Source organism: Hypanus sabinus, chromosome 13, assembly GCF_030144855.1.
Source record: "Hypanus sabinus isolate sHypSab1 chromosome 13, sHypSab1.hap1, whole genome shotgun sequence".
Lineage (NCBI taxonomy): Eukaryota > Metazoa > Chordata > Chondrichthyes > Myliobatiformes > Dasyatidae > Hypanus > Hypanus sabinus.
The window spans coordinates 105463155-105487596 of record NC_082718.1 but is presented as its reverse complement, the minus strand read 5'-3'; the positions used below and the strand labels follow the sequence as shown (position 1 = coordinate 105487596).

The 24442-nt window shown below is 38.8% G+C and overlaps 1 protein-coding gene across 6 annotated transcripts in view; it reads left to right on the top strand.

Annotated features, from left to right (window-relative positions):
• The window catches only part of acads (acyl-CoA dehydrogenase short chain), a 141684-nt gene that overhangs the window by 83206 nt on the left and 34036 nt on the right, over positions 1-24442 (top strand). For all 6 annotated transcript variants that reach the window (XM_059988346.1, XM_059988342.1, XM_059988347.1 and 3 more), the window contains 2 exons: positions 9286-9423; positions 11670-11765. In XM_059988346.1, the coding sequence (XP_059844329.1) occupies positions 9286-9423; positions 11670-11765 (234 nt within the window). The remainder of the gene's footprint in view (positions 1-9285; positions 9424-11669; positions 11766-24442) is intronic.

The following is a 24442-nucleotide window of genomic DNA, read 5'->3' as shown; positions in this document are numbered from 1 at the left end:
TGATCAGTGCAGGTCTGTAGACTTAGAGCAGCATTTTGCATTTATCTGCTGAATGCCCAGTTAATGTATAGTGAGCTCTTACTTTGTACTTTATTTTACTGCTTATATTCCAGTATATTCTTCATCAGTTTTGGAAAGTGATAGAATAAAATTTTGACACCAAAGAAGTCTAGTTGGCTTGAGGGCTTTTTAAAGTATTGGAGAGGTTAGTAGAGAACTGGGGAGGTTTGCCAGTTAATTCTAGAGCTTAGGAGTTTATTAATGAAGTTAGACCATCAACAGTGGATTAAAGAAAGCTAGATGTGCATTAGATGTTGGGATTGGAGGATTGCCATTCTTGGAGGTTTTTAGAGCTGAAGAAGGGAAAGGGGGAGGTTTAGCAGTAATATGAAAGTGTGACTGTAGATTTTATATTTGAATGTTACCAGGTAGGGAACTGATGTAGTTTGCAAGCAAAGAGTGAAAGGAAAAAAGAGGTTCTGACAAGAAAGTTGACAAGATCCTAAGTAAACCTGCTCCATCATCATCAAAATCATGGCTGATATTGTACCCCAGCTCTTCTCTTCAACAATTTCCCCCAACCCCAATTTTCATAAATTGCTTGCCTAGGAATCTATTAACATCTGACTGAAGTTTCCATAGTTGCACCTAGTAGAGAAGTTCAAAGGTTCATCAACTTCTGAGCAAAGTAAATTCTTCTCATCAAAGTCCTAAATGGTCTTTCCTTTAGTCTCAAACTATGTCCACTGCCCTAGACTCCTCAGTCAGCTCATTCAGGTGAAACACTCACCTCCAATGCTCTCCTTGCATCTAGCCTGTTGAGCCCTTTGGGAATTTTGGGAGGTTTAATGAGATCACATCTCATTCTTCTAATCTCTAGAAAATGCAAGCCTAGTCTACTCAATCTCTTAAGTGCCAAGCCAGCCATCCCTGGCAACATACAAGTGAACCTTAGTGGTATGTTAACCTTCAGTGACTTTTATATAAACGCTCCAAGATCCCTTTGAGCATCAACACTCCTTGGTCACTTACTATTTCACAAATATTAAAATTTTCTCTGTGTACCAAAGTAGATGCCCTCAAGTTTTCCACATTACATTCCCCCCATGCTGTTCTCACACATTCATCCAGCTGTCAGCATCACTCTGAAGCCTCTTTATATCTTTCTCCATTCTTGCAACCCACCTAATTTTATATAATTAGCAAACCTAGAAAGATGAAATTTTATCCTCTCAGCTAAATCACTGGTATGGGTCATGAAAAGCTCTGGTCCAGGAAAGCTGCAAGAAGGGAGATCAGGCAAGAAAACATGAAGTAGCAAGGTCTGGAAGTAACAAAGGGGCTGAAGCAGGATCAAGGCATTTAAAATGTGATAGTAGGTAATGTTGGAGATGGAGAGAACAAGGAGTCAAGAAGCTGAGGCCTGGGAAAATCGAGAGATTGGGAGGTCATGGTCATAGCCTTAGCTGATTGGAGAGCAAATTATAGGGAGTAAGTGTGTAATAGGACTTGCCTCAGTTGGAAAACAACCTAGAGGAGCATTATAATCTCTGTTGTCAAGGAAGCGTTTAATTAAGCCTGGATTTAGTTTTGATCAATTGCAAGTCAACTAGCTCTTCCAAATTAGTTGAAGCAGAGAAGGTATTGCTTCAGCATACCAGCAGTACACTTTACAAAATTTTATGTGTCAAGGTGGCTTTTAATGGTGTAATGCCACTCAAATGGATTGTGCGTCAAAGTCCTAGGATGTGCTATCAATGAATGTCTTTGTTGCTCAATAGATAGCTGTCAGTTTGTTGGGGTCCCTGAAGTAGTGTATGTACTGCAGAACCAAGACATCATGACATAAAACTGTAAGACATAGAAGCAGAATTAGACTATTTGGGCCTTTGAGTCTAGTCTGCCATTTGATTTATCATCTCTCTCAACCCCATTTTCCTGCTGTTTTCCCATGGCCTTTGACATCCCTACTAATTAAGAACTCATCAGCCTCAGCTTTAAACATACCCAATGACCTGGCATCCACAGCCATCTGTGTCAATGGATTCCACAGATTCACCACCCTCTGGCTAAAGGAATTCTTTCTCACCTCTGTTCTAAAGGGTGCCCTTGTATTCTGCAGTTGTGCCCTCTGGTCCTAGACCCTGTCGTTATTAGAAACATCCTCTATACATACACTCTACCTGGGCATTTTTATATTTGTTATGTTTCAATGATGTGTTTTTGTTCTAAACTCTAGTGAGTGCAGGCCTGGAGCCATTAAATGCTCCTCACACATGAACCCTTTCATTTGCAGGATCATTTGTGTAAAATCACCTCTGATCCCTCACCAATGCCAGCACTTCCCTTCTTAGATGTGGGTCCCAAAACAGCATTATATCCATACTTTTACATTCTAGTCCTCTGGAAGTAAATTCTAATTTTGCATTTTTACGACTGACTCAACTTTCAAGTTAACCTTTAGGGAATCCTAAGCCCCTTTGCACTGCCACGATGTACATGATGCATCACGTGCACAGTCATCCGCCAGATGGACATGAGGGGATTGGAATCTGTTTAGATTTGTGGTGCTTCTCAGGAGTTGGCATGCTGTGCCTGCCAGTGATATGAACACACTAATTAGCACCTGGACCAGTCCTCACAAAATCATGTGGTAGCTCCATCTGCTGCTTTCCGACAGGAGAAAATGAAGCCCAGTCCCCGAATAGAGAATGCCGTTTACCTGTCTTCCAAAACATTGGAAGGCATACAGTAAGTTGCAGGAATTGTCTCCAACTCCAGTATCAAAGGACCCAATCTTGAAAAGTTCATGGTCACAGGCACGTTAGCAGCTACTGGCAATATCATTATCACCTTGATATGAGATGCAAGGTATATTGGCAGTAACACTTTTAGTGATGGTGTCTTACTCAAGCAATATCTTTTCACTGAGGTTCAGATAGAACTGGTGTCGGAACACCTTGAATAAATAAAGCCCCTGCTGAGAAGTCTTCTGCTCTGTCTTTGAAATTTGTCCTAAATTGGATGTCTGCTTACCCTCCCGGTTCACTGCTCATAAGGGATTACTACTGCAAGCAAGTCCAGATTCATCTGGTTTGTATAAAAGCTTTGAAGTCAGAACAGCATTCTTCACCGCCTCGCACGGAACTCCCTCTAGAAAACACAAAACAGTTGTACGGTCATAGCAAGGATCAATGGAAATCTGTTAAAAGTTAACCAGCAGGCACTTAATAATCTGTAAAAATTGAACTGGTGAGCAGTCCCTCAAGTTGCATTACATATTCAGTTGTGCAAAGTTAAACTATGGTTTTAGCTGAAATGCTAAATGCCAAAATACAGCCGCGGTACCAAATCAATGTGGAGTATTTGGTTTCTGTGTTAGGCATACATGCCTTAACACCCTCGCTAATGTGAGTCCAGTGAGGTATGCACCACAAATGTGCCTTTTGATGCATCAGATTGGAACCAGTATACACAACAAATACACACATGGAAGTAAATTTTGCAGTCGAGTTATCTCATGTTTAATCTGTTCTAAATTAGTGTATTTTTCTCTCTAAGATTATATATTAAGATATTTAATAAAATATTTAATAATGTGAATGTTTCAAAAGTTGAGGCATATTTAAATGTAAGCCCATTGCAGTATTTGGCAAACTAGTCTGAAAATAAAATTACATGAATTAATAGGCAAACATAAAATTCAAGGTACATAAGATACAATGATTTAGAATCTAAATTATGTATTGTTACCATGCCATGTATTATACTATGTTTTATTGAAACTGAGCACTTGACTTTTTTCAGGTACAGCTGCCAACTAATTCTAGAAATCCTTGCTTGGAGATGACCTGCATAATAAGTGAATATTGTAAACTTCAGTACAAATAAATTTGTTATCAAAGTACATTTGTGTCATCATACATTGAGATACATTTTCTTGCAGGCATTCACAGTATATATAAATAAACACAACGGAGTCAATGAAATACTGAACACAACAAAGACAAACAACCAATGTATGAAGGACAACAAGCTGCAAATGCAATAAGAGAAAAAAATATTACTAATAAATAAACAATAAATATCCAGAACATGAGCTGTAGAGTCCTTGAAAGTAAGTCCATAGGTTGGAATCAGCTCAGTGTTGGGGTAAGTAAAATTGAATGAAGTTATTCCTTCTGGTTCAAGAATCTGATGCTTGAGGCATTTTAGCCTTTTCTGAACCTGGTGGTGTGGGACCTGAGACTCCTGTACATCCTTTCTGATGACAGCAGCAAGAGTAGAGCATGGCTTGGATGCTGGTATCCTTGAAGATGGATGTTGCTTTCTTGCAGCAACACTCCCTGTAGATGTGCTTGATGGTGGGCAAAGGCTTTTTGTGTGATGGACTGGGCTGTATCTACTACTTTTAAGTACAGTGGTTTCCAGTTAATTAGACCTTCGGTTAGTAGGGGCAGCCATTTATTTAGCACAGCTCCTAAAGAACAAAAGCTGAATTGATTAAATAGCATAGATTCCCTTTCTTAATTTGGGGACTATGCCTCTGAATTGGAGAAGGAGACTATTGTCAAACAGTTTCTAACTAGCATTAGTCGCATGCAGTTGCGTGGCCATTGGATTCTACTCAGTGCCTAAAGCAATCAGTTTTGACGTAGCATCAGTCGCAAGTATTTCTCTTCAAAATGCTTTAGTCACTGATAGTTAGTGAGAGACAAGCAATAAAACAGTTTGGAGTTGTTTTGCTCACTGCAATTTCAAGCATTCAGAATTGGAGATACCAGAAAAGGCCAGGATTGAAAATGAAATGATATCACTACTTCACCAAGTTAAGAATTATGAAGAATTTGAAGGTATCAGCAATCATCTTGAATGGCATAATGAAAATGAAGATTTGGAGGATGCAGTCATCTTAAGCATTGTTTGAAGGCAGCCCATTATCTGCACTAGGTGACTGCACTGATATTGTTCATTTACAGTCAATGATAACATAGTAGATGAATTTCTCCATCAGTAACTATTAGGAACTAATATGCAGTTTTATAGAACTGTAGAGATATTAGTAATGTTCTAATTTGTTCTGCATATCAGTAAGATACATAAATTGATAGTATCATAATTGATACTATAAAAAGTATTCCCCCCCCCCCCAGAAGTTTTCATGTTGATTGTTTTACAACATTGAATCACAGTGGATTTATTTAGGCTTTTTTGACACTGATCAACAGAAAAAGGCTCTTTCATGTCAAAGTGAAACAGATCTCTACAAAGTGATCTAAATGAATTACAAATATAAAACACAAAATAATTGATTGCATAAGAATTTACTCCTTCAAGTCAGTATTTAGTTGATGCAGCTTTGGCAGCAATTACAACCACAAGGTACCTATCAGCTTTGCACATGTGGACTTTGCAATTTTTCTCAATCTCTGTCAGATTGCATGGGGATCATGAGTGAAAAACCCCTTTCAAGTCCAGTCACAAATTCTCAATTGGATTGAGATCTGGACTCAGACTTGGCCACTCCAGAATATTAACTTTGTTGTTCTTAAGCCACTCCTGTGTAGCTTTGGCTTTATGCTTGGGGTCCTTGCCTTGCAAAAAAAGTCTTCTCCCAAGTTGCAGCTCTCTTGTAGACTACAGTTTTTCCTCCAGGACTTCCCTGGATTTTACGGCGTTCATTTTACTTTCTATTTTCACAAACCTTCCAGGGCCTGTTGCAGTGAAACATCCCCAAAGCATGATGCAGCCACCACCATGCTTCATGGTAGGGATGGTGTGTTTTTGATGATGTGCGGTGTGTGGCTTACGCCAAACATAACATTTAGTTTGATAGCCAAAAACCTCAATTTTGTTTTTAACAGACCATAAAGCCTTTTTACAGCTGACTTCAGAGTCTCCCACATGCCTTCTGGTAAACTCTAGCCAAGATTTCATGTAAGTTTTTTTTCAACAGTGGCTTTCTCTTTGCCACTCTCCCATAAAGCTGTGACTGGTGAAGCACCTGGGCAACAGTGTTGTATGTACAGTTTCTCCCATCTCGGCCACTGAAGCTTGTAACTCCTCCAGAGTTGTCATAGGTTTCTCGGTGGCTTCCCTCTCTAGTCTCCTTCTTGCATGGTCACTAAGTTTTTGAGGACAGCCTGCTCTAGGCAAACTTAGAGCTGTGTCATATTCTTTCCATTTCTTGATGATCGACTTAACTGTACTCCAAGAGCTAATCAGTGACTTAGAAATGTTCTTGTGTCCATCTCCTGACTTATGCTTTTCAATAACCTTTTTGCAGAGTTGCTTGGAGTGTTCTTTTGTCTTAATGGCGTAGTTTTTGCCAGGCTACTAACTCACCAGCAGTTGGACCTTCCAGATACAGGTGTATTTTTACTACAATCGATTGAAACACCTTGACTGCACACAGGTCTCCAAAAACATCTCAGTTTAACTAAGAGTCGTTTTCGGTTGATCAATGTCAAAGGAAGCCAAAATAAATCCACTGTGCTTCAATGAGGTAAAACAATAAAACATGACAACTTCTGGGGGTGGGGAGGGGTGCGGGTGAATGCTTTTTATAGGTACTGTAGTTAAATGGTAGTTTGTCTTTTTAGCACCTTTCCACTATTTCCTTGAAACTTTGGCTAATTGGGCCAAAATGTACCGGTCCTTTTGTGTACCAATTAGCCAAAATCCACTGTATTAAGTAAATTACTTTCTGTTTTATTTTCCCCTTTCTTATTTTGATAAATGTCCTTCAATAAATTGCTCAATTGTTCTATGTAACTGAGGCTCAGAAGATAGATTCATGCAATACTAGAGAATCTTGTAATAAATTGGATGTAACAACAGGAGTATTATCCTATTTAATGGACCTGTGTATTTTCAATTGCTGTGGTGGATTTGGCCAAGCTTTTTACTGCTGCATAGTTTAATTCCTATAAGTAAGCACATTCTGGGGCCAACCTATGTTTAATTAGTGTTTAGGGAGAGAGGTTTGCAAATTTAAACATATGTCTAACAGTCAGTTTTCAGACCAAAACAAGTGTTTGAAATGACTATAATTCTTTCTTTTTGTATACTTTTGATGCTTTGAAGATTACAAGTTCTGTAAAATATTTTTAGCTATAGATTTGATGAATGTTTCTCAGATTATTTTAAACTGTATTTTCCTGTTTCAAATTCTCTACAAGATATTGAATTACATATGTACACAGGTATAACCTCATAAGTGGTACCAGTGGATCTTATTGTATTATTTTTGATGCTTTTTCCTGGAGTCAAACAGCCTGTTGAGACTCATTAATATTCCTCACTTTTTAATAGCAACTATCTGAATGTATTACATGAAGATCAGTGCTTATGGAAGCATGTCCAGGATGAGGTCAATATTTTAATAGGTGTCTAGGGAAAGAGCATGGAAGAACAGAAATACTGTTGCAGTTAATTATTTTCTGCCCATTGTAAAAGTGTGACTTTTCATTTATTCTGTTATATGTGAATATTCTGACTCAAAGACAACAACAAATATCATAGCTTTGGTTTGCAAGCTCTGACCTATTCTGGTATTATTGAACTATTGTCACTGAAGTATGTCTTTGCTCATGAATCTGTATTATTTCATCTTCTGATTGTGAACTGGTAAAAGTATGATCTTGCTCAGGTATCATGAAATTAACCTCAAAGGGTAAGGAAAATTTGCATGTATTTAAATAGCAGAAAGAGAAACTTCTGCAACTTGTGAGGAAATCCCATAATCATATAAATGAAATTGCAATGAAAGCATGACACTTTTTCTTTAGAAGTCTGTGGAGATTCAGGATGACATCAAAAACATTGACAAACTTCTATAGATGTGTAGTGAAGAGTGAGTATATTGACTGGCTGCATCACAGCCTGGTATGGGAGCATCAGTGTCTTTGAATGGAAAATCCTACAAAAGGTAGTGAAATTGGCCCAGTACGTCATGGGTAAAGCCCCCCCCCCCAACCATTGAGCACCTCTACATGAAATACTGTCATATGAAAGCAGCATCCATCATCAAAGATCCTCACCATTGAGGTCATGTTTTTTTCTCACTGCTGCTATCAAGTGAGTACAGGTACCTCAGGACTCACACTACCAGGTACAAGAATAGTTACTACCCCTCAACCATCAGGCTCTTGGAGAGCCCCGTCATAGATTGAGGCAGCACTTCGTCGAGCACTTTTGCTCCATCCACCATAAAAGGCAAGATTTTCCAGTGCCCACCCATTTTGATCTGACTTCCCATTCCCATTCTAATATGTCTGTCCATGGTCTCCTCTACAGTAATGATGAGATCACCCTCAGGATGGAGCAGCAGCAGGTCGTTTTCCATCGACATTTTGGCATGAACATACATTTCTCTAACATCCAGTGATTTCTTCCCCTTCCTCCTTCTCTCTTTTTCCATTTCCTATTACGGCTCCCTCTTACCCCTTCTCTTCACCTACCCATCACCTTCCTCTGGAGCCTCTCCTCCTCCTCCTCTGTCTCCCATGGTCCACTCTTCCCTCCTATCAGATTTCTTCTTCTTCTCCAGCCCTGTACCTTTTTCACCTTTTACCTCCCAGTTTCTCACTTCCCCCACCCCCCCACCTGGTTTCACTTATAACATAGAAACATAGAAAACCTACAGCACAATACAGGCCCTTTGGCCCACAAAGTTGTGCCAACCATGTCCCTACCTTAGAAATTACTAGGCTTACCTATATCCCTGTATTTTTCTAAACTCCATGTACCTATCCAAAAGTCTCTTAAAGACCCTATCGTATCCGCCTCCACCACCATTGCCGGCAGCCCATTCCACGCACTCACCACTCTCTGCGTAAAAAACTTACCCTTGACATCTCTGTACCTACTCCCCAGCACCTTAAACTGTGTCTTCTTGTGGTAGCCATTTCAGCCCTTGGAAAAAGCCTCTGACTATCCACACGACCAATGCCTCTCACCTGACAGCTTGTATTCCTTCCCATCTCCCAACTTCTTATTCTAGCTTCTTCTCTCTTTCCAGTTCTGAGGAAGGGTCTCAACTGACACTCGACTGTTTTTTCTTCTCCATAGATGCTTCCTGACTGCTGAGTTGCTCCAGCATTTTGTGTGTATTGCTCTGGATTTCCAGCACCTACAAAATCTCTTGTGTTTGTGAGAATGATTCTCTGTAGAACTGCTGGCTAAAGGTGGTTATGCTCCAGCTCAACATAGAGTATCTTGTTCCTTGTACAAAAATGTATAACAATGTTTTTAGTTTTGATGTTTTTGCATTTTGCCTTTCAGCAAACACTAGATGCAGGTCGGATTGGTATTGCCTCCCAAGCTCTTGGAATTGCAAGTGCAGCCCTCGATTGTGCTGTGGACTATGCAGAGAAAAGAATGGCATTTGGTTCACCTATTTCCAAACTCCAGGCTATACAGGTAAACTGAGCTCCACTTTTCCCAAGGAAGCTCACTCACTTGTCTTTTATACTATGGTGGGAACTCTTGTAGATAACACTGCACTAATTGTATAAGTGGTATGAATGCAGTTTCTGCAGAAGTGTTCCATATCCCTTCTTCCATCATGCTGATGGATGATAATGATGGCAACATTTGCCAGTGATAATTAAACCTGATTTTGATTCAACTACAGATATTCACTTAAGGAGATTACATTAACACAGAATTTAGTTATGAGCAGCTTGGGGTGTGGTGAGGGAAGGTAAGTAGGGAATGGTTACAAGAGTAACTGTTTTATTGGTTTGATATACAGATTTCCAAATATCTTGAATTCATTGCTTGTTGTATGAACTTTGCTGGTAAATCCAACTATTATTGCCCATCCCCAATTGCGCTTGAGAAGTTGGTGGTGATCCAATGTCTTGAACCACTGCAGTCTTCTGGTAAAGATGCTCCCACAATGCTGTTGGATAGATAATTCCAGATATGACAATGAAGGAGTAATATAATTTCCAAATCAGGATAATGTGCAAGTTGGAGGGATCCTACTTCTGGTGCTGTTTCATACACCTGCTGTCCTTATTTTTCTTGGTAATAGAGGTTGCAGGTTTGGAAGCTACAATCAGTGTAGCCTCGGGGAGTAACCACAATACATCTTGTAGATGGCGGCCCTTGGTACTACCATGTACCCGTAGTCATTGATTGATGGGTTGACAATCAAGCTGGTCGCTTTGTCCTTGATGATGTTGAGTTTTTAGAGGTAAAATTTCATGGAAATAGCAACTTGGAGAAACAGAAATGTCTGTCTCCCTCACTGTCCAAAATTGTTCAGAAAGTTTTCAAAATGTGGTGTTCAGTAAACCCTAAATGAGGTTTACTTGCAGAATTTACTTTAAGTTCTCTATTGTAAATACTGAAGCAATTATATAATGTATTTGTTACTTTTCCAGTGTTAGCTATGTCTTCCTCAAAACAACGGCGCGCACTTAGACTGGATTGCCATCTAGGCAACAATGGACCAGCTCATCTCTACAAAAATCAATGTTTTCAAATGTTGGAAATCTCTTAAAAAATAATATGAAGGAAGTAATGGTGAACTTCAGAAGGATATTGGAATGATGCATTTAGTTGAAACACTGCAGACAAAATTTAATCCAGAGCAATATGAAGTGTTGTATTTTTATAGGAAGTATGAGGCAAGGCAAAATAAAATGAAAAGCATAGTTTTAAAAAGGACACAAGAACGTAAAAACTTGAAGGTCATTATATTCAAATATTTGAAGATTTTGGGACATATTGAGGAGGCTTCTGGAAAAAATTAGCATTTTTTAATTAATACAAGTAATGTGTTATTAAGAAGAGGGAGATTATGCTGATTGTTTAAAAGGCTAAAATAATTGGGCCATAGGCATAGGGACAGAGTTAGGCCCATTGACCCATTGAGTCTTCTCTGTCATTTCATCCTGGCTGATTTATTATCCCTCTCAAAACTATTGCATTCCATTTTGGGGCCCTTGCAATAAGAAAGTTATTAGTAAAGGTGCAAAAAAGCACAGCACCAGGAGGGACAAAATTAAGTCATCAAAACTCAAGCTGGTTTCCTTAGAACAGTAGAGATTGTGATGAAATTTGATGCTCAAAACTCTCATTGGGTTCACTAGAGTTTTTTTAAAAAATGGAAGATGTGTTCCAGACAAGTAACACATGGAAACACTTTTTTTTAGCCAGTTATGATTTGGATCATATTGTCTGAAGGGAAGGTGGAATGTAGGTACAGAACTATAATTCAAAATGGACATGGATAAATATGCAAAGCTAAAAGCATTGCATGAATTTGGAAAAGAGCCTCTTACTGACATAGTTAGATAGCCCTCCCCCACCAGAGAACAAGTCATTGGGCCAAATGGCATCATTTGCGCCATGCACACTTCCCTCATACTGTGATTAGAAATCCCTCCAATTAGCTGTTTACTCCTCTCCATAGATGCTGCCTGACCTGCTGAGTTCCTCCAGCATTTTGTCTGTATAACTGTGACCCTTTGCTCTTTTGGGGAATAGCATGTAATTTTATTGAATAATTCATAACTGAAATTCCAGGCTTGAGCCCAGTCCGATTAGGCTCAAGCGCACTTTTATAGACCTACAAGAACAATACTTTAGATTTAAAACAAAGGAATATCTTTGAATAATTGATGCTGGTGACATTTCTTTTATATTGCTTACAGTTCAAATTGGCTGACATGGGCCTGGCGCTGGAGAGTGCTCGCTTGTTGACTTGGAGAGCAGCTATGCTGAAGGATAATGGAAAATCATATATAAAGGTAATACAACAGTCTTTTATATAAACTAAATCATGACCCAACTTTGGTCTTCAAAGCTGATATCCCTCTCAGATATTTCCCAGTGGATTTTGACTGCTAGATGGCTATGACATATCAGGGCAATGAACTCTTTAAGTAATATTGTTTTGTAATTTCCAGTGCTCTTCCAGAGGTTTGTGCTCCTCAGCAATTGGGCACGAGTATTACCTTCTGATTTGGTGCAGCATTCTCTCAGGATATGTGAAATGTACAGCAAACGGTTAGGACAGCTGAAAAGGTAATTGGCTGCAGTCTACCTTCACTGCAGGACTTGTGCAAGCCCAGGTCAAAGAAGTATGTAGGAAAAATCATTGCAGACCTATCCACCCTGCAAACTACCTTTTCTTAAAGCTCCCTGCTGGAAAGTGCGATAGGGCTATTAGAACAAAAACTTCATGCCGTTTTAATAGTTTCTTCCTTTGGGCAGTTAATCTGATCAGCAAACTTAGTTAGCCACCCCACCCACTATCCTCCTCTAACCATTACTTCAATCACTGCACTACACTGGAAACTTTAAACCACTTTTAATAATGATGTTTATATTATAAATACATGCCAATATTTATTTACAATTTTATTCCATATCTGTACTTCTAACTTATGACTTGTATGTTTTCTGGAGATTACAAAAACTACTTACCATAAAAGACCAGAAAAGTAGGAAGCTTGAAATGACAGCCCCTTGGTCTCATTCCAATGGACTATTGAATAAACTACCATGGACTATTGTTAAGGACAAAATTAAATATTATTTAGAAAATGATTGTTATTAAATGATGGTATAAATTTAGCAAAGTTCACTCATGCTCTAGAAGTCCAGAAGTTTTTTTTGAGAAGGTTGCTGAATGTAAATGCATACAGTATATTGTATGTGGTAATTATATATATGTGGATTCTTACAAGTCATTTCAGTGAAGTTCTACAAAGTGAAGTGTTTATAAAATATAAGCACCTATTTTAAATTAGATATTCATTTTAAATTAGATATTCATTTTATCAATTTGCAGATGATGCAACATTTGACAATACAGTAATAGTAACAGGTTTCAGAGGGAGATTGTGACACAGGTAAATGTAAATTAATGTACATATGTGAAATGATGGACCTTTGGAGAAACAAAATAATCTAAACGTTGCTGTCTTGATTAGGCTGTCAAGTACTGAGATGTGAGGAACTGAACTCATTAAAGACTTAAGCTGGCAGGGGTGTTGATAAGGCATTCGAGAAAGCTGTTTGCAGATTTTGGCTTTGTAAGTGAGACATTGAACACAAAAGCCTGAAAGTAGTATTAAATCTTTACCATTCACAAAATTGACCTCACTCTTGAGCACTAAATCCATTTCTGGGTACTATACTTGGTGGAAGTATTGGTATTAGAGTTTTTTTCAGGTAATACTGGGACTGAATGAATTCAGATACGTGGGTGAAATCAGAGAAATTAGAAGTGTTCTCTGTGGGACAGAGGTAACTGCAAAACTGAATAGATGTATTCGAAGTCATGAGGAACTTTGATAGATCATAGTTGATAACTTGTTTCTTCATGGTGGTGGATTGATAACCAGAGGTCATCAATTTAATAATAAATGGTAGAAGAGCTGGAGTGAAAATCAGGAAAAGGTTTTTCCATACAGAGGGCTGTTATGATATAGAGTGCACTACCAAGAAGACTGATGAACTGGGACTCCACAGTAAATTCCAAAAAGCAATTAGACTTGTTTTTGATGATGGGTAACTTGAAATGTGACGAAAGAGAAACTGGAGGAAGGATTAAACAGAGTTTTTAAAGATGCAAAATGAACTGAATGACTCTCGTGTGCTGTAAAATTCCATGATTCTGCATTCAGTTCCTGGTATGGTGGGGACTTGGACTATGCAGGAAAGTGAGATGATGAGCTCTAGTTTAGTTTGTGCTGAATTAAACAAACTCAGATCGGGTGACAATTGAGCTTTTAGAGTTATGCAATATAGAACAGTACAGTACAGGTCCTTCAGACCATGATGTTGTGCCAGATTCTTATTCTACTCCAAGATAATCTAACCTTACCGTCCTACGTAGGCCTCCATTTTGCTATCATCCATGTGCCTATCTAAGAGTTTCTTAAATGTTCTTAATATATCTGCTTCTACCATCACCCCTGACAGGATGTTCGGTGTAAAAAAAACTTGCCCCTGACATCTCCCCTATACTTTCCTCCAATCGCCTTAAATTCATGCCCCCTCATATTTTGACAGAGTTTCAGTCATTCAGAAAAATAATCTTGTAATGATTGTGTGCAAAATGACCGCCTTATGTGCTATGCAGAGCACTTTGAGATTTGCGACGGTGAATGGTGCACTATAAAATACTAGTCAGTCTTTCTATGTCAGGAAAAGGAAATAATATTCTGATTTCCTGCACCATTTGCCATGGAGAGATCTTTCCTGCTATCACAAGATGAAGATCTGTTTTGATACTTTCTTCCTTGCAAATAGTCATGGATGGCACAAATCACTATTAGTAGCTTTTGTGATAGCCTGCTGTGAAAATAGCCCATTTAGTTCCAGAATATCAGTAATTAACCTATGCCAAGGTGCTTGTTCTGAACCCGTGTCACAGGAAGATGAAAATCAATCAGGGTTGTTGCCCTCAATCTCGGTTTTAAATTACTTTGATGTTAACTTTGGGTGAGGATGATATAAGGTGTGACTGAGTAGAATATCTTGTTGTAATTTATCATTGAGACCCACAGATGAAATATGATTATTCCTAAAAAAGATACTCAAGGGTGGATAGTATGCCTAACAGGAGAGAAGGGGAGAGAGTCAGGGAGATGAATGAAGAAATAAGATTATCAAAAGAAATATAGAGTGATGGGATATATTTACATAGTTCAAAGTTCTCAGTCATTTAATAAATAATGTCTGGGATGTGGAATTTAGTTACCGTGTAATCAAATTTGCAAAAATAGTATTATTCCTGTTATTTTGAGAACTGAGGGAGTCGTCTAAAACAGGCAAGCAATTTATTATTTGTGAACTAATCTTTAGAGCTACATTGTTTGGTTCTGCTGCAATTAGATTTTACAGAGAAAATACCTTTTCTTTAACAGTCTGATGAAATGAGAAATGTTAATGCCGTTGTGTTTTACCTGAATAGAATTGCCACTGATCTCCTCTGCTGAAATAATAATAAAACACTCAATGAAGGAAGGCAAATGAATGATCAGTTTTTAAATTGTGACATTGCAAAGCAAAAATGAAAGCTATTTGTGTAAATTCCATTATTGTTCATGTTTTGCTGGTGGAAACAGCTTATTCTCTTTCAGTTAACTGCCTCAGATTAGAAATTTCTGTATGATTAATAGTGTAGAGGAATAAAATCCTCGAATACATATCAAATTGATTTCCGGATCAATACATTGAGGTATTAACTTAGGAAATTTAAATCGATCACTGTGCAACTAGGGGTACTTAATTAATAATCTTGTTGTAAAAAGACTTCAAGGAAAGAATGACCCAAATATTGTAGAATTAAATTCAAAAGTGATGTAATTCAATGTGACATAATGAATGAATTGGCTGTGGTAGATTGGAAGAACTACATTAAAAGCTACGACAGTGAGCAAGTAATGGTTTACTTTTAAAGTATATGATTTACAACAGATATACATTCCTTTAAGCTATAAAGACAGAGTGGTCCAAAGAAAAGTGGTCCAACCATAAATAATTGCTAAGTTCTCAGAGTAGCCTTGAAATTGTTCCAGAATAAAGCAGAAACAAAATCAGCTGCAAGAGTTCTGTAGTTGTGTGAATAGGACAAGATTAGCATGGGCATGGATCTCTAGAAGATGGAGATGAAATCATTTCTATTTGGAAAGAAGAAAGTGGCAGAGTAATTTTTAAAAATTGTGTCTCTCACAGAAGACGAATCATGAAAAATACACCCACAAACACTGTAGAAACAGATGTCCTGTACAAATATGGAAGTAAATGTAATCAGCATTTTAAAGTAAGTTATAATAGAGGTCAATAAAACTGATAAAGTTGAAGTATCTGATGGTGTAGAAATGGGTGGTCATTGAGTCAAGTAGTGCAGAAACAGGCACTCCATGTCCACACAGACCAGTAAGTGCCTCAATGTTCTGATTCCATTTAACAACACAGAACTGCATGAAAATGTCAATAGAGAATGAAAAGCAATTTCAAAAGGATACAGAAAGCTCATGAGTGGGCAGCGTGATTGCAAATGGAATTCACTGGGAGCCCGATCAATGGGGTAAAGGTCTGCCAACCAAGTTAAAATACAAGAAGTCGAGGTACATCTTCTTGAAAGCCATCTCTCATGCAAAGTCACGATTCTGGATGTTCGACACTATGGCTGGGCTTGAATGCTACCACTTCCTACAAACTGAAACCAAGTGACATAGGTGACAACGAAGTTTCGCTCCCAGATGAGCTCAATGGCTTTTATGCTCACTTTGACTGACAAATCGTGGAGGCGCCTTCACAAGTGCCCATAGCTCCTGATGACCTTGTGATTTCATTTTCTGAGGTTGCGTTAGAATATCTTTCAGGATATTTTTAACCTTACACTTCAGCAATCTGAAGTACCCACCTGCTTTAAGCAGCCTTCAATATACCAGTGCCCAATAAGAATGTGGTAACCAGCCTCAATGACTATTGTCCAGTAGCACTTACAGTCATCATGATGGAATGCTTTTGGAGGTTGGTGATGAAATATATCAGCTCCTCCCTGAGGAGTGACTTGGATCTGCTCCAATTCACCTATCGTCGCAACAAGTCAACAGCAGATGCCATTTCATTGGTTCTTCACTCAACGCTGGAACATCTAGACAGTGAATGTGTGTACAATGATGGTCTTCATTGTCTACAGCCTGGCATTCAATAAATACTACCATTCCCTTCAAACTAATCAATAAGCTTCAAGATCAAGGCCTCAGTACCTCCTTGTGCAACTGTATCCTCAATTTTCTTGCAGACCCCAGTCAGTTCAGATTGGCATCAAGATCTCCACAATCATCATCAGCACAGGTGCACAACAAGGCTGTCTGCTTAGACCAGCTGCTCTACTTGCTTTATACTTATGACTGTGAGGCCATACTCAGCTGCAAAGCCATATTTAAATTTGCAGGTGACACAGCTGTCGTTGGCCAAATCAAAGGTGGCGACAAATCAGTATATAGGAGAGAGATTGAAAATCTGGCTGAGTGCTGCCACAACAACCTCTTACTCAATGACAGCAAGACCAAGTAGCTAAGAGGAAGAAACCAGAGGTCCATAAGCCAGTCCGTATCAGGGGATCAGAGGTGGAGAAGGTCAGATTCTTTAAGTTCCTTGTTATCATTTCAGAGGATCTGTTATGAGTCCAACACCTAAGTGCCATTACAAAGAAAGCAAGGCAGCACCTCTACTTTCTCAGAACTTGATGTGAAGATTTAGCAACTCATCTAAAACTTTGCCAAACATCCATAGATGTGCAATAGAGAGCAATGATCCCTCTAAAATGTGTGTGTGTGTGCAACTACACACTTCTTTTGCTACTAGCACACAAAGGAATTTAAACTGCGCACAAAAAGTTGTCAGCCTCTACCTCATTAGCATGTTAATTATAGACAATAGACAATAGGTGCAGAAGTAGACCATTCGGCCCCTCGAGTCTGCACCGCCATTCTGAGATCATGGCTGATCATTCACTATCAATACCCAGTCCCTGCCTTGTCCCCATATCCCAATAGACAATAGACAATAGGTAGACAATAGTATTTTATGATTGTACCCAATCATGTTTCCCTCTCTGGTTTCTGATGTGGATGGTGTTGACAATGTGGAGTTTGTGATGATGTGCCTGTTGCAGATTTTAGAACTGGCATATTTATACTGTTTTTATTGAAGAAGTTATTGATTCACTGTGCCAAATTCCAAAGGGCGTGAATGGAAAAGAACTGCGAGTTCATTTAAAGCGGAATGGCTTAACGAAACAGTAGAAAGTGCTCCACTGAAAACTCATGAGGTCAGGAGTGTGCAGCTATGAAAAATATTTATGTACAACACAGAAGCTGGTGTTGCCTGCTTATATTGTCATGATGCAAAAGTTGCTGGAGAATTTGCAAGTGGGAAGAAGTGGAGTGATATCTGGAAACTTGACTTTTTAAAGCATCATTTAGAAAGTAAATCACATATGGACAGTGTACAGATGCTTCGATGAGAAAATCCTTCATTAGCCATTACAGGCCTGGTACGTATATTTTGCATGAATGCAGATAAATGAGAGTGAAAATGATCAGACTAGAGGAGATCAAAGTCCTTACTGACAGTATTTTGCTAGCTGTTAAAATGAATACATCTATTTATTAAATTCACTGCATACATGTTGTTGCCACTGGGCAAAAAATTGCACAGCGGAAGATTTTTGTGCACATTGGTCATTACAAATTAGAGGGAACATTGATTGATTGTGTATTGACTTGGTACATCAAGGACTACTATGGAAACACTAATGCTCTTGAACTTGAAAACCTGCAAAAAGTAGTGGACACAGCTGAGTCCATCATGGGTAAAGTCCTCCCCAGTATTGAGTGCTGTCGCAGGAAAGTACCACCTATCATCAAGGCCGTGCTCTCCTCTGCTGCCATCAGGAAAGAGGTACAGGGGCCTCAAGAACCACACCACCAGATTCAGGGACAGTTATTATCCCTAAACCATCAGGCTGTTTAACAAATGTGGATAACTTCACTCAACGCAAACTGAACTGAATCCACAACATATTGATTAAACAACTCATGCTCTCGATATTGTTGCTTATTTGTTTGAAAAAAGATCTTTCTTTCCTTCTTTATTATTGTTTCTTTTTTGTATTTGCGTAGTTTGTTGTCTTTTGTACATTGGTTGATTGTCTTGTTGGATGTAGCCTTTTATTGATTTTATTGTGTTTCTTTGTAGTTACTTGAATGTTACTTGAAAGAAAGTGAATCTCAGGGTTGTATTTGATATTAATTTTACTTTGAATTTCTTTGAACTTTGAAAATGTGAAGTTGTCCCCTTTGGTGGAAGAAAAGCAGAAATGCTGAGTATCTTTAAAGAACGAGAATTATAGGATGCTAATGTTCAAAGGGCATCAAATATTTTTGCACACTTGGCATTGAAAGCTAGTGTGCAGCTAGAACAAACATTTATGAAGGTAAAGGGTACTTTATTGCAAGATGATTGGTATAAGAGTAAAAGAGTAATATAAGAATAAACATATCTTACTAAAGCTAAATGTAAAAAGTTTATAAGTATGGCAAAAATTAGTTTTGAGGGAAAATATATAAATAGGAAGAAGACCGCTAAAGTTGGTGTGGGATCACTTGAGCCAAAAAATGGTGAATTAATAACTGTAAACAAAGATGTGGCACATATGAATAATCAATTTGGAGCAGCACAGTTAGTGTAACACCTTATAGTGCCAGGGATAGGTGTTCTGCTGTAAGGAGTTCATAGATTCTCTCTGTGACTGTGCGAGTTTTCTCCAGATTCTAAGGTTATTAAGTTGTGGGCTGTGTTTGTCAATGATGCAAATGGCACATTTCACTGTGTGTTTTGATCTTTAAATCTTTATTCAGTCTGCACTGCAGATATCCTTAAGATAGACAAATAGGCTAATTTCAAATAACAGAGAGGAACTTCTAAAAATTTCAATTGCAAGTAATAAAATATTAGAGAAACTCACAGGACTAAAAGCCAGCATATCACTGATACTCAATAGCCTGACAATGGGTCTTAAAGGAAGTGGCTACAAAGAACAGTGGACCATTGGTTAAAACTTTCAAAACTTGCTAAATTTTGAGAGGATACAAGAAAATTAGAAAATAGCCTATATGAGTCCCTTGTTCAAAAAGGAGGGCAGACCTAAAGGTTAACTTGTAGATTGAGTCAGTAGAAAGTAAAGCAAATACAATGTTAGCATTCATTTTGAGAGGTCTAGAATATAAAAGGAATGATGTAATGCTGAGGCTTTATAAGGCATGGTCAGACTACACTTGGAGCATTGTGAGCAGTTTTGGGCCTCTTACCTAAGAAAGGATGTGTTGGCATTGCAGCTGGTCCAGAGGAGGTTCATGAGAATGATCCCTGGAATGAAAGAGTTAATGTATGAGGAGCACTTGATGCTCTGGGCCTGTACTTACATGAGTTTAAAAGAATGTGTGGGGATCTCATTGAAACCTATGGAATATTGACGTTTAGAGTATGTTTCCTGTACTGGGAATTTAGGACGAGAGGGCACAGTCTCAGAGTACAAGGTTGTCCCTTTAGAATAGAGATAAGGAGGAATTTCTTTAGCCAGAGTATGGTGATTTTGTGGAATTCATTGCCACAGACAGCTGTGGAAACCAAATCATTGGATTTATTTAAAGTGATGGTTGACAGTTCTTGATTAGTAGGAGTGTCAAAGGTTACAGGGAGGAAGCAGGAGAATGGGGTTGGGAAGGATAATAAATCAGCCATGATGGAATGGTGGAGCAGACTCGATGGGTAGTGTGGCCTAATTCTGCACCCCTGGCTTATGTGATGAAGAGCTATAATGCTGATAGTTTAACAGTCATTGTTGGCAGGATGCTAGTGTCAATAATTAAAGAGAAATCACTACCCACTTTAAGAAAAGTTTATTATCAAACCAACATGGTTTTATGAAAGGTAGACTAGGATTGACAAATTTGTATGAATTCTTTGAGGATGTAACAAGAAGAATGATATAGTGGAACTTATAGATGCAATATATTTAGATGTCTTATGCAGTTTTCTTTGTAAGAGGCTGGTGCAAAGATGAAGAACCCAAGATACTGGAAAAAATCTGTTAGCATGGATAGATTTTCCAGAATGAAGAGTATATCTTTGAGACAAATATATTTAGCTCCAATTTGAATAATACTTACTTGAAGAATTATTCCAAATTGACCATATACTATTTTATCTGAGGAGAGAACAGAGTTATTAAATAATGTGAAGAATTTGAACCAGTTTGTATGAACTTTCCTCATGTTGTATTCTGTGTGCATGTTATGCAATCTAGTATTACTTTCGTCTAATCTCTGGTAAGAATTGAAAGCATTTTGAAAAACACCCTTGCATGTGATTTTTACTGTGACAATAAGAACTTGCATTTGTATAGCAAATTTAATATAGGAAATGCAAGTGTTATTGAGCAGGATTTGAACCTGAGCCAAACAGAATGAAAGTGGAAGAACCATAAATGCAGGTTTTAAGGAGCATATTAAAGGATGCAGAAAGATGTTGAGGGTTTATTTAAGACTTCGGGGCCAAGCTGTTGAAGGCAGAACAATGCTTACTGAAGATGCACAAGGAATTCAGAATTGGAGCAGAGAGCTTAGAAAATAGTGTAGGACAGAAACATAATTCCAAGAAAGCAAGAAATTTCCAAAATCAAATTATACTTGCAGCTAAAAATTATTCATGGGTATAAAGTAACAGTTTCATTTGTTGAATAATTCTGGAAGTCCCTCAATAAATTAAACAGCTAATACAGACAATACGTATGCAGCATTGTATGAGGTATGGATAATGAAATATTTCTAAGATAAGAACTGTCAGCAAGATATGGCCGTGTGGAGGATCAGAGGGATCTTGGGGTCTGAGTCTATAGGATGCTCAAAGCAGCTGCGCAGGTTGACTCTGTGGTTAAGAAGGTATACGGTATTTTGGTCTTCGCATCGTGGAATCGTGGAATTGAATTTAGGAGCCGAGAGGTAATGTTGCAGCTATATAGGACCCTGGTTAGATCCCACTTGGAGTACTGTGCTCAGTTCTGGTCGCCTCACTACAGGAAGGATGTGGAAGCCATAGAAAGGGTGCAGAGGAGATTTACAAGGATGTTGCCTGGATTGGGGAGCATGCCTTATGAAAACAGTTTGAGTGAACTTGGCCTTTTCTCCTTGGAGCAATGGAGGATGAAAGGTGACCTGATAGAGGTGTATATGATGATGAGAGGCATTGATTGTATGGATAGTCAGAGGCTTTTTCCCAGGGCTGAAATGGTTGCCACAAGAGGACATAGATTTAAGGTGCTGGAGAGTAGGTACAGAGAAGATGTCAGGGATAAGTTTTTTTGTGCAGAGTGGTGAGTGCATGGAATGAGCTGCCAGCAACGGTGGTGGAGGCGGATATGATAGGGTCTTTTAAGAGACTTTTGGATAGGTACATGGAGCTTAGTAAAATAGAGGGCTATGGGTAAGGCTAGTAATTTCTAATGTAGGGAAATGTTCAGCACAACTTTGTGGGCCAAAGGGCCTGTATTGTGCTGTAGGTTTTCTATGTTTCTATATTAACTTGATTTAGTTGGCTGGAATACTAGCTTCCTCATGACCAGATTAAGTCTGATAATAAAAGCTGGAATTGTCAATTGTAAACTTCAGTTTCGCAGTGCAATACGTGGGTAAATAAAATCTACTTTTACATTTGAAGATAAGTTTTGGAGTAGATTATTCATATCGCACTGAAACCTGGATAGTAAAAACAAGTCTGATGTGATGTGTAAGTTGCTAAATTGGAGGAGCTTCCAGATTCCCAGAGAACTGAAGTTTTTGGGTCAACAGTTTTTCCCATGTTACTGACAAGGTTGTCTATCGTCATCTATTGCTTCCTGTTGAAAAATTTCCCCTCTGGTTATTCCATTTTAGTGAGAAATGATATGTGGTCTTGTTAACGGTCTAGGTGACAAGATAGTAAATGGAATTAGTACGTATATCTTACCCATGTTTATGGGATACATACCTACATCTAGAAAGACAACAGTTTATTTGGAGTAGTCAGCATAGCTTTGTGCATGGGAGATCATGTCTTACAAACTTGTCTGAGGTTTTTGATGAAGTGACCACAGAAGTTTATGAGGGCAGGAACAGGTTTCTATGGACTTCAATAAGACTTTTGACAATATTCCACATGGTAGGCTGTCCGGGGAGAGCTAACTAATTGGCTGTGAAGTGACGATGGTTTACTGTGGAGGGTGATGATTGAAGGTTGTTTCTTGAACTGAAGGCCCATGATTAGTGATGAGCCTTAAGTCTCAGTGGTGGGCCCATTGTTGTTTATCATCTTGCATCAACAATTCAGCTAAGAATGTACAAGGCGTGGTTAGGAAGTTTGTAGATGACAGTAGGTGGTATAGTGAACAATGAAGATGATTATCTTGATCAGCTGAGTAAGGGGCCAAGGAATGACAAATGGAGTTTAATTTGGATAAGGTGAAATGGAAAAGACTTCACAGGAACTTGAGGGCCAGCATATTTTTTTTACAGAAGGTGGTATTTATGTGAAATCAGCTGAGGCATTTATCAGCAAACAGGTTCCTCTATTGCCGAGAATGAGATTTTAAATGAATACTACTGATCTGCATTGATCAGTGTGAAGGATGTAGAACATAGTGAGTTCAAGGTAGGGTACCTAGTTAATCTGGAGCAGTTCAGTATTAAGAGAAAGGAGATTTTAGATAGGATGCATAAGGGATGAAATCAAAGGAGGACATAGCTGGGTTCCTGACAAGAGATCTTTTAAAGCTACAGATGAGTTGCCAGAAGACCAAAGCATATCTAATGTTGTTCCTTAATTTAAGAAGGGGAGCAGGAATGAGCCCAGTAATTCCAGTCCAGTGAGCTTTGCTTCAGTGCAGGGAAATTTAGAAAATTTTAATCAATAGAGTTTATGTATGGAAAGGTAGGGGCTTATCAGAGATTACTGGCATGGTTTTGTGCAGGGGAAGTCCAGTTGCTCTAATTTGACTTTTTTTTGGCTAGACATTAAGAACTTTAAGTACTGCAGGTCTACCCGATCAGCGAGTTGCTCATTGGCAGAGAGACTGAAGAAACTGGACTCGCTGCAAATGGTGCACTGCCTGGAGGAGACGGTGTGCGAAGACAGTGTGCAGACCAACAGCGAGAGATCATCTTAGTCGCTTTCCTTGTTGTTGCAAGATCCTGTTGGACATTCTCAATGTGGAATGCTGCAAGTCCATTCACTGATTTATTGGCGGACAGCTTGGGAGCTGTGTAGCCTCAGTTGTAGTGAGGACTGGGCCTCGAGCTGCAGTGACACCTGTTCAATGCCGTCCACAAGGGAGGTGTTGGAATTAGTGCACTCCACCGGAGGTGGCGTGGTATGGCATCCAACCTGGAGTCATTATCATCCCACCCTCCAGTATTCGCTTGACAGAAGGCAAGCTGTATTGTGTTTGTCTGCAAACTCAGGGGTTTGGATTAATTTCTTTGCGTGAGTGCATTTTACTGATATATTGTGTCTTATATGTGCTCTAGGTCCTTTATGCTACGTGTGACTGTTGGTACTGTGTTTTGTACCTTGTTCCCAGAGTAGCACTGTTTCATTTTGTTGTATTCATGTATGGCTGAATGACAATTAAACTTGAACTTGATGCTTTGAGGAGATAACTGGGAAGATTGATGAAGGCAGAGTCTACATGAACTTTAGCAAGGCACTTGACAATGGTCAGTTGGTCCAGAAGGTTGAGCACGTGAGATTCAGGGTGAGCTGACTAACTGAATCCAAAACTGGCTTGGTTATAGGAGCCAGAGTATGGTAATGGAAGGATGTTTTTCTGACTGGAAGTCTGTGACTAGTGGTATACATTCAG